The following is a 9,523-nucleotide window of genomic DNA, read 5'->3' as shown; positions in this document are numbered from 1 at the left end:
TCTCCCTTCTGGAAACGCTGCCATTTCGTAGGGCTTTGTACCGCGCAGGGCCATGGCAAACCGGACGGTGAAAGACGCGCACAGCATCCACGGCACTAACCCACAGTATCTGGTGGAGAAAATCATTCGCACTCGCATCTACGAGTCCAAGTACTGGAAGGAAGAATGCTTCGGTCTCACAGGTGCGGTTTAGCGATGTGGGCAGTTGGATCCGAAGCAACGGGGGCGGATCGGGAATCAGCGGACGCGGGAAGGGGGGAACCGTTGGGCTTTCGGGAGATCGGTGGCGAGAGGAGATTTTGGGAGTTGCAAACCAAACGGAACGGTTGGTGAAACGAAAGGGCACCTCGGTAATACTCTGCCCCTGTTGTAATCGAGGTTAGAGGTCCTCTTTTCAGGATTGTGTAATCTTATTTTAACGTGCTAACATCAAATGACTAGGAATGTGAACTACATTCTGATCTAAGGTCACTAAGCGACGCTTGGGAAATGAACAGATATTTTAATTATGATAGAGCTGGAAGGAGCTATATAGATTTCTTGAGTCCAACTTCCCTGCTTAGTGCAGGAATCCAAATTGAAAACTTATTTTAACAGGGTATCTGGTTTCACTCTGAGCACACTGGTTGCAAGGAAATCCATCTCTAGTGATGCACAAGACTGCATGACCATTTCAGGGAGAAAATCTTGAATGTTCAAAATGGTGTTTGTTTATTGAATTTTTATGCCACCCATCTCTCATATAAGGAGACTCTTATAAGCTTGTCTTAGCACCTTTCTTCAGGAGCCCAAGATGTAATTCATCTTGGGGCTTGAAGAATTTAACTCAAAGGCTTTTTCCATGTGTTAATCTTAAATTTCAGTTCTTCTCATTCCCTAATGGAACACATAACTTCTGAGCTGTCTGAAACTGAATTTGAATAATTATTGAGTAGCTAGTGTATTTTCTGATTTTGGGAAAAATCTGAAAAATAGGTTTTTCCTTCATTCTTAACAACTTCAACTCATTTTGATTTTCAGTCATTTGGAACCATCTCTCAAATTTTGGCGACATGTAGTTCCTCTTCCTTGGGTACTTTGTTTCCTATATTTTTAATTGTTTGCAATTGTATTTTTAATATCTTTTTTTAGGAAGTGCTACCCATATTCAGCTTCTTTTCTTATTAGTTTTTCTTACCATTTAACACCATTTGTAATTTTTACAAAGTTTAGTAAAATCTACTTTTTTGTGAAGTCTAAGATACATATGCAATATATTCAGTTTCTGATCCTTTGACAATAAGAACATCATATTACGTAGTCATTTTACTCCCATGGTCCTATGACTTTTATTTCTCTGAGATGTTTCCTGTTCTCTAATACTAAGTCAAGGATAGCTAATCCTGTTTTATCTTTCTTCATCCTTTGAAGGAAAAAAAAAGTTACTATATTAATGGAGCATCCCAACAAACAGTGATTAATCATAACTGGAAGGTCTGTTTTATAGAGGAGTGTCCTTTTCAGCTTAAAAGAAGCTGTACACCTATTTTTCCTCCTCCTTACATCTTTTTTTGTAAGGCACAGGAAGGTTACAAATGAAAAATAATATCTGATTTTTAAAAAATTACATAGAAGCTGCAGTATGATTATATAAAGGAAAGGTAAGTCTTGAATAGTGCAGTTAATAAATCCCATGAAATGGTTGCAGTATTTGAATTTGCATTATTCAAAGTGATTTTGCTATGGAAAATATGTTAATTTGTTCCAACTCAATGGAAATAAGCCATTAAAAATTTTAAACCCCAGCCACAACTGGGCATGCATTAGCCTCAATTGCACACATACTAGCCTTGCATTAACTGAATTTTGGGCTGCATTTAAAGCAGCCTGGTATTAATTTACAATTCATCCTAAATCGAATATCACATTATTCAAGCTTTTACTAATTCTACCTGTAATACATTCAATAATTCTTGTGTCTTCTGATAATTATTACCTAGATGGTTACTGTCACTATCTCATTAAAAATGAAACAACCAGACACACAATTTTAATATTAAAATCTAATGGAATTGTCATATTTTTTGCAGCTGAATTGGTTGTAGATAAAGCTATGGAACTGAGATACACTGGTGGAGTTTATGGTGGGAACATAAAGCCTACACCATTTTTGTGCTTGACTCTGAAGATGCTGCAGATTCAGCCTGAAAAAGACATCATTGTTGAATTTATAAAGAATGAAGACTTCAAGTAAGAAAAAATAATAATATGGAAGTGTGATTTGAAACAATTAGACTTATTAGTACACATGATAGTCTTATTCATGGTTTCTCTTAGCTTTGTTTGGTAAATATAAATCAGATTTATTCTCCATGGTATAAAGTTTTGGGTATCATTCATATTTATTTCCGACTTCTTATCCACCCATCACTTTTTGCAAGTGTGAATGTACATATTAGGCCATTGCCCAACCATTTGTTTAGCGACTATTGCTAATCTCATCAGATAGCATGTCCTTAAATCTTCCCCTCCTGTAGCTTTCCAGTTTTGCAGTTCTCCTTTTCCATCAGCTCACTTTGCCCCAAACTTCACAAATTCATTTTTCAAGCTCCAAAATCTAACCCTTCCCCACCCACAAATTTCATAAATTCAAGGTTTCATTACACACAGCTAAAGGCTAGAATAGAACCCCCATAAATAACAAGGGCTACTGATTCACATTAAGGACTCTTGTTATTTCTACATATATTTTTATGCTTGGTTACATTATTAATAGGGTGTACATTTTTACAATCACAACTCTTAATCTTCAGCTCTGTTGTACATTTTGTAATAGTTCTCAAAATTATCACTGAAATTGAAAATCAGTCATTTTCCACAAAAGCAAAGTATTGTATAATATTTCCCTAAGCTTAAAATACTTGTACAGTATTTTTACACACACACACACACACAGAGAGAGAGAAGTGGAAAGGAAGAAATAATACAGGAAGAGGCCATGGATTACCTATAAGCATAAATCAAGCAATTTGGTACAACATGGACATTTTTGAATTAACATCTGTAATGAAATAACTCAGTAGTGAATTTAAATTCTATTATAGGATATTTTTGTCCTCAGCTAATTGTATAGGAAAAAGAAATTCTAAATTAATGTTTTGCTTTTGCCAACTTTTAGATATGTGAGATTACTAGGTGCATTATATATGAGACTGACTGGGACTGCCATAGACTGCTACAAATACCTTGAACCTTTATACAATGATTATCGAAAAATAAAAAGCCAAAATAGAAATGGGGGTAAGTGGTGTAACTTTATTTAATCATTTATAAAGCTCATTATCTAACACAGATGAATGTGTAAGTAGCACATACAGACTAAATTATATATCCATCTGATTGTCTTAAATGGTGCTATATTCTTGTTTCATATTAAATGTTTTCCTCTGGACCACTTTGGATAGTATTCATTTTACTAGACAGGAAGAGGCAAGAAATGTGTATCATCCAATAACTCAAACTGCCAAACACAAGCAAATATGCTGTACAGCTTGCTTTCTATGTAGAAAAAATTATAAAACATACCTTTTGTTTTCTGCAATTTTATCTTAGTTTATGAAGAATGTTGCTCTTTTTAAATACAATCTTTTTCCCCCGCAGAGTTTGAGCTCATGCATGTCGATGAGTTTATTGATCAATTGCTTCATGATGAGCGTGTCTGTGATATCATTTTACCTAGACTACAGGTATAATATAATCAATTATATTATAAAGAAATTATAAATCAAACTTCCAGTAGTGAAAAGATTATATATAGTTTATATTTACAGTGCATGATTAAATCTTTCACTTTTGAAATATTGTCTGCATTTAGAAACTTGTTTGTTCTTTGTAGAAAAGATATGTTCTAGAAGAAGCAGAACAACTGGAAACACGGATCAGTGCTTTGGAAGAGGATATGGATGATGTGGAGTCTAGTGAAGATGAGGAAGAGGATGATGAGAAGGTTTGAATCTGGGTGTGGGCGGCCGTGGGGAGGGGAGGCTAGGGCCAAATTCTATCCAGGGGACGAGGGTTTGCTGTTTAAGAACGATTGTGTGCTCCGACCCTCATTGCCTCTCTTGCACCCTTGGGTGCTTGGGATTACAGGACCCGGGTCTCCGGCTGGTATCGCTTAACGCCAGGTCCGTGGTACAAAAGCCTCCCCTTATTTACGACCTTATACAAGAGGGGAGAGCAGACCTGGCGTGCATTACAAAGACCTGGTTGAGCCATGAGGGGGGTGTTCCCCTCATTGAATTATGCCCACCAGGCTTCTGGGCGTTTCACCAGCTGAGAGCCCAGGGCAGGGATGGGGGGGTTGACGGTGGTTATTAGGGAAAGTCTTGGACCTCACTACCTCAGATAGGTGGGTGTGAGTCCCTTTTTGTGAAGTGGGGCCTTGGAGTCCAGATGGGCTTTTTTGTTACGTACCTGTCTCCCTGCTACGTTTCATCGGCCCTGCCGGAGCTGCTGGATGTGTTAACCAGATTGTCGGTTGATTTCCCCAGGCTTATGATCCTGGGGGATTTCAATCTGCCTTCCATTGGTGAGACATCTGAGTCAGCTCGGGAGTTCCCCACTCATAACAGGGGACACACGCTCGACCTGATTTTTGTCTCTGGACAGTGGATGAATGATCTAGATTTAGGGGATATTTCTATCCAACCCTTGTCATGGTCTGATCATTTCCTCATTAGGCTTGACTTCCATACTGCTACCCCTCGCCGCAGGGAGGCGGAACTGATTAGATGGTTCCGCCCCAGGAGTCTGATGGACCCTGAAAGGTTCCTGATGGAGCTTGGGACTTTTCCTGAATCCCTTGCTCACAGTTTGACCGAAGCCCTAGTGGAAGCCTGGGATAGGGCAGCCACTGGGCCTTGGACCCCGTTGTGCCTTTACAGCCTCTGATCCAGTGCCAATCCCGGGTAGCTCCCTGGTTTTCCGAGGAGCTCCGGGAGATGAAACGCCGGAAAAGACGCCTTAGAGAGTGATTGGAGGGCCAGCTGAATCCGACCGAACACTAGTAAGAATTCATATTAAATCCTACTTAGTGGCGATAAAAGCAGCAAAACGGTAACATTTTTCCGCTCTTATTGCGTCCGCAGATAACTGCCCAGCTGCCCTGTTTAGGGTGACCCACTCCTTACTTAATCAAGGAACTGGGGAGGACCCCTTGCAGGGTAGGGCTGAGGAATTTGTTCGGTATCTGCAGGATAAAATCGCTCAGATTCGGACAGGCTTGGACTCTGACTGGGTAGATTCGGGCGAGTCGACGAGGATGAGTCTTGTGGAAACTATCTGGGATGAGTTTGACCCTGTGACTCCCTAGGGCATGGACAGGATTATGGGGAGACTCAGTGCTGCCACTTGTGTGCTGGACCCATGTCCCTCTTGGTTAGTTTTGGCTTCCCGGGAGGTGACACGAGGCTGGCTCTTCATTGAGAGAGGTGTTCCTTGAAGGAGGCGGTGGTGAGGCCCCTTCTTAAGACGCCTTCCCTTGACCCAGCCTCTTTAGCCAACTATCGTCCGGTTTCCAACCTTTGCTTTGTAGCAAAGGTTGTTGAGAGCGTGGTAGCACATCACACTGATGATACCCAACTTTTCATCTCTACCCCAACCACTCAAACGATGCCCTCGACGTGATGTTCTGATGCCTGGAGGCTGTGCGGATCTGGATGGGGACAAACAGGCTCAAGCTCAGTCCCTCCAAGACTGAATGGCCTGTGGTTCCCGTCATCCCGATTTATGCATCTTGTACCATCTTTGATGATAGGGGGAGAAATCTTAGCCCCCTCAGAGAGGGCCTGCAATCTGGGAGTCCTCCTGGATAAGCAGCTTAGTTTAGAAGAACACCTGACGGCCGTGACCAGGGAGGCCTTTTACCAGGTTCGCCTGGTATGCCAGTTGCACCCCTTCCTGGATCGGGATGCCCTGTGCACAGTCACTCACGCCTTGTCTTTTCTCGCCTAGACTACTGTAACGCTCTCTACATGGGGCTGCCCTTGAAGAGCACCCGGAGGCTTCAGCTGGTCCAGAATGCGGCCGTGCAGGTTGTCATGGGGGTAACATGCTCCCATGTTACACCCCTTTTAGGTGGCCTGCACTGGTTGCCAGTTGTTTTCCGGGTGTGATTCAATGTGTTATGATCTTTAAAGCGCTCCATGGTTTAGGCCCAGGGTACTTGCGAGACCACCTACTGCCACCGGTAGCCTCCCACCATCCAGTACGATCCCACAGTTGGCTTCCTCAGGGTGCCGTCGGCCAGGCAGTGTAGGCTGGCGACCCCCAGAGGGAGAGCCTTCTCTGTGGGAGCGCCTTCCCTTTGGAATGAGCTGCCACCAGAGCTTCGCATAATTCCCAATCTTCGGCACGCCCTAAAAAGTTGGCTTTTCCAGCAAGCCGGCCTGGCCTGAATAAAATTAATTTAATTTTAATTGTTAATTTTAATCTAATTCTAAATCTCATTGTAAATGTCTATTGGGTTTTTTGGATATTCTATTTAATCTTTCTTTTAACTTTTGTAATGTGTTTTTATGTTGTACGCCGCCCTGAGTCCTTTAGGAGAAGGGCGGCATGTCCAATAAACCAAACCATAAACCAACCAAACCATAAACCTTATATGGCATATGCTGATTTTATAATACAAAAATGTCACATCCTTATTTTTTGAGGAAATATTGTGATATGGTGCTTATTAGCTACCTAGCTTACGAACTAGTTACAGGATCTCGTTTTTCTTCCTGTTGCATCCTCATCAGATATTTGGGTTGAAGAAATGGCTCATTTCCTATTCCATGCGCTAAAGCCAGTTCTCCTTATGGAAATATGTCATCGGATTATTCCCAGTATTTCTGCCTGTCTTCCTTCTCTTTTCATACATGGGTTATTGGAAATGTATTTAATGCGCCCCCCTCCAAGACGAGATTCATACCTATCCATTGGGCCTTCTGAAAGGGCCTAAAAACCTGATTCTACCAACTGCCTGGGGCCAGTTGTCATTCTGGAGATGGGATTAAGACCTCACCTCTTCCTTGTGTACATCTTGCTCCCCCTTCCTCTCGATCTTTGTCACTTTTAATTCAAATTTAATGTTACTATTTATTCTTTTAATGTTTTATATTGGTATTTTTGATTGTAAATCACCTAGAATCACCTTTAGCAACATATGTTTAATAAAATAAATAACATTGGGTCCACTGAGCCTGTGTGTGCATACAATTTGAATAAATGTTTGATAGCTTTTGAAATGTCACATTACTATAGAAAGTTTTGTTTACATGTTTTCAGCTGGATAGAGCCCCTTCCCCTGATCACAGAAGAAGAGGATATAGGGATTTAGACAAACCTCGTAGATCTCCAACACTGCGCTACAGAAGAAGTCGAAGTAGATCTCCTAGAAGGTAGCATTTTGGGATCTTTCAACTATTGCTAACCAGCATAATGTGCTAAAAGTATTGTAGTAAATAACTGTTTATCCCCACTTCTTCCTGTTTAGGCGAAGCCGATCTCCAAAGAGGAGAAGGTAACCATGCAAGATATTTGAATTGATCTTTTAAAAAACATTGTAAGTTTATCACTAACAGATTACTTCTTAACAGTCCTTCACCACGGCGTGAGAGACATCGCAGTAAGAGCCCAAGGAGGCACCGAAGTAGATCTAGAGAAAGACGCCACAGATCAAGATCTAAATCTCCAGGTACTTACACTTTAAGAATGGCAATTGTGGATGGTTCCTTTGACTTTTAAAAATCTTTTTTGGTATTTTCAATAATACATAAATGTTTTTATGTGACTGTATCAATAATTAAAAGCTTAATCTCCTCTTCACCATGCTGTATTATTATGGTATGGAGCATCAAAGGACTACGTTAAGTACAGGGCCACAATTTAGCTCAACTTTCTCTTGCTAAGTGATACATGAGTTTTGTTCCAATTTACCACCTTTTTTGCCACAGTTGTTAAGCAAGTCACTGCAGTTAAATTAATAAAACAGTTGTTAAGTGAATTTGGCTTCTCCATTGACTTTGCTTGTCAGAAGAGTGCAAAAAGTGATCACAAGACCCTGGGACACCATTATGAGTCAGTTGCCAAGTATTTGAGTTTTTATCACATGAACATAAGAGATGCTGCAACAGTCCTAAGTGTGAAAAACAGTCATAAGCCACTTTTTCTGTGCTGCTGTAATTTTAAATGGTCACTAAATTAACTGTTATAAGTCAAAGACTACATGTATGAATAGAATCAAAGTCAAAATTTTGTATCTTATGTCAACAGGTCACCATCGTAGCCACAGACATCGTAGTCATTCCAAGTCTCCAGAAAGGTATGTATTTCATATTTTGCTATTTCAAAATGGTAACAGGGGAGTTCGTAGAAGTTTTGTATTAGATTTGTCCCAGAGGAATAATCAGTCTTTATAATTGAGCTATATGTTCATGCAGGTAGACAGATGTATTTGGACCAATGATTAGATACTATCTTATTGTGCAAAGTTGAATTTTAACTTGTTGATTGTGTGATTTTCACTGAACTCAAGTTAACTCAATACTAAAAAGTTTTTATTCTTCTTTCAGATCTAAAAAGAGCCATAAGAAAAGCCGTCGGGGAAATGAATAACCTTAACCTGTTTCATGAATTGGAAGCTTTTTTTTTTTTGGTAGAGGAGTTCATTTGATAGATGCTCCTGTGGCAGCTCGATGTTTTTTGCATTGTTTCTTGGGCAATGTAAGCTCTGCTAAAGTTCAAAGGGAGGACAACATATACATAGTGGATTCATCCCTATAGCTCTGTGTGAACCAGCCTTAGGTTCCTTACATTTCTGAACTGATTTGGCTTAATTACAGATTTAAAAAAAAACAATTATCTATATTTATGGAGCATAATAAAGACAATTCTTCTCGCACTCAAGATTTATAGCTCTTCCCCTTAACTTTTCTAGTTAACATTAAGGTTGTGTTATGTAGTCACAGGATCACTGAGGGTAATCTACTCCAAGGGATGTAACTGACAAATGTTAAGACTCATGGACTTCAATCACCAGAATTCCCCATCTAGCATGTCCACAGGTCTTTGCCAAGTTTGGACACCCCTGGTCTACGCCATCTTTTCCCATTTTGAATCCTTGCACATTTAGATAAGATGACTGAACCAGACTGCATTTTTATTTGTTGCCCTGTTTGATATCTTTAACTAAAAATGGACATCCTTTCAATATATTTTCTGATCACCTCTGTTTTTTACAACAACTATTGTAAATGTGAAGCAGGAAGAAAGTTTGTCTTGTAATTTCTTTATTAAAAAAAAGTTGGTACAGAAGTATGTCTCTCTTTTTAAAAAAATCTTTTTTCTTGGACTGACTTATTCAGAACCGATTTAAATTACAAATACTTGTAAAATGAAGGTAATTGTTCTGAACAAATTTACTATTAATACATAATAAACAGGAGAGTGCAAATATCTGATTCAGTTCAAAAGCAATCAAATTCAGTTACTGAAATCAAAT

The 9,523-nt window shown here is 39.8% G+C and overlaps 1 protein-coding gene across 1 annotated transcript; it reads left to right on the top strand.

Annotated features, from left to right (window-relative positions):
• The first annotated feature begins 39 nt into the window (after positions 1-39).
• Positions 40-9,336, top strand: PRPF38A (pre-mRNA processing factor 38A). The gene is made up of 10 exons (XM_081949618.1): positions 40-182; positions 2,070-2,229; positions 3,158-3,279; positions 3,640-3,725; positions 3,875-3,985; positions 7,309-7,421; positions 7,517-7,543; positions 7,620-7,717; positions 8,296-8,344; positions 8,595-9,336. Exons 1-10 carry the CDS (start codon positions 53-55, stop codon positions 8,635-8,637), a joined length of 939 nt encoding a protein of 312 aa, XP_081805744.1. The 5' UTR covers positions 40-52; the 3' UTR covers positions 8,638-9,336.
• The last annotated feature ends 187 nt before the right edge of the window (positions 9,337-9,523 follow it).

The sequence above is a fragment of the Natrix helvetica genome (genome assembly GCF_964273705.1).
Source record: "Natrix helvetica genome assembly, chromosome: 3".
NCBI lineage: Eukaryota > Metazoa > Chordata > Lepidosauria > Squamata > Natricidae > Natrix > Natrix helvetica.
The sequence above is the reverse complement of the archived record's forward strand: the minus strand, read 5'-3'. Positions and strand labels throughout refer to the sequence as shown.

Coding starts and splice junctions, on each gene's coding strand:
- PRPF38A (XM_081949618.1), top strand. CDS start 53: ATGGCAAACCGGACGGTGAAAGACGCGCACAGCATCCACGGCACTAAC. Junction 7,718..8,295: donor ATCAAGATCTAAATCTCCAG/GTACTTACACTT, acceptor TTATGTCAACAG/GTCACCATCGTAGCCACAGA. Junction 8,345..8,594: donor CATTCCAAGTCTCCAGAAAG/GTATGTATTTCA, acceptor TTCTTCTTTCAG/ATCTAAAAAGAGCCATAAGA.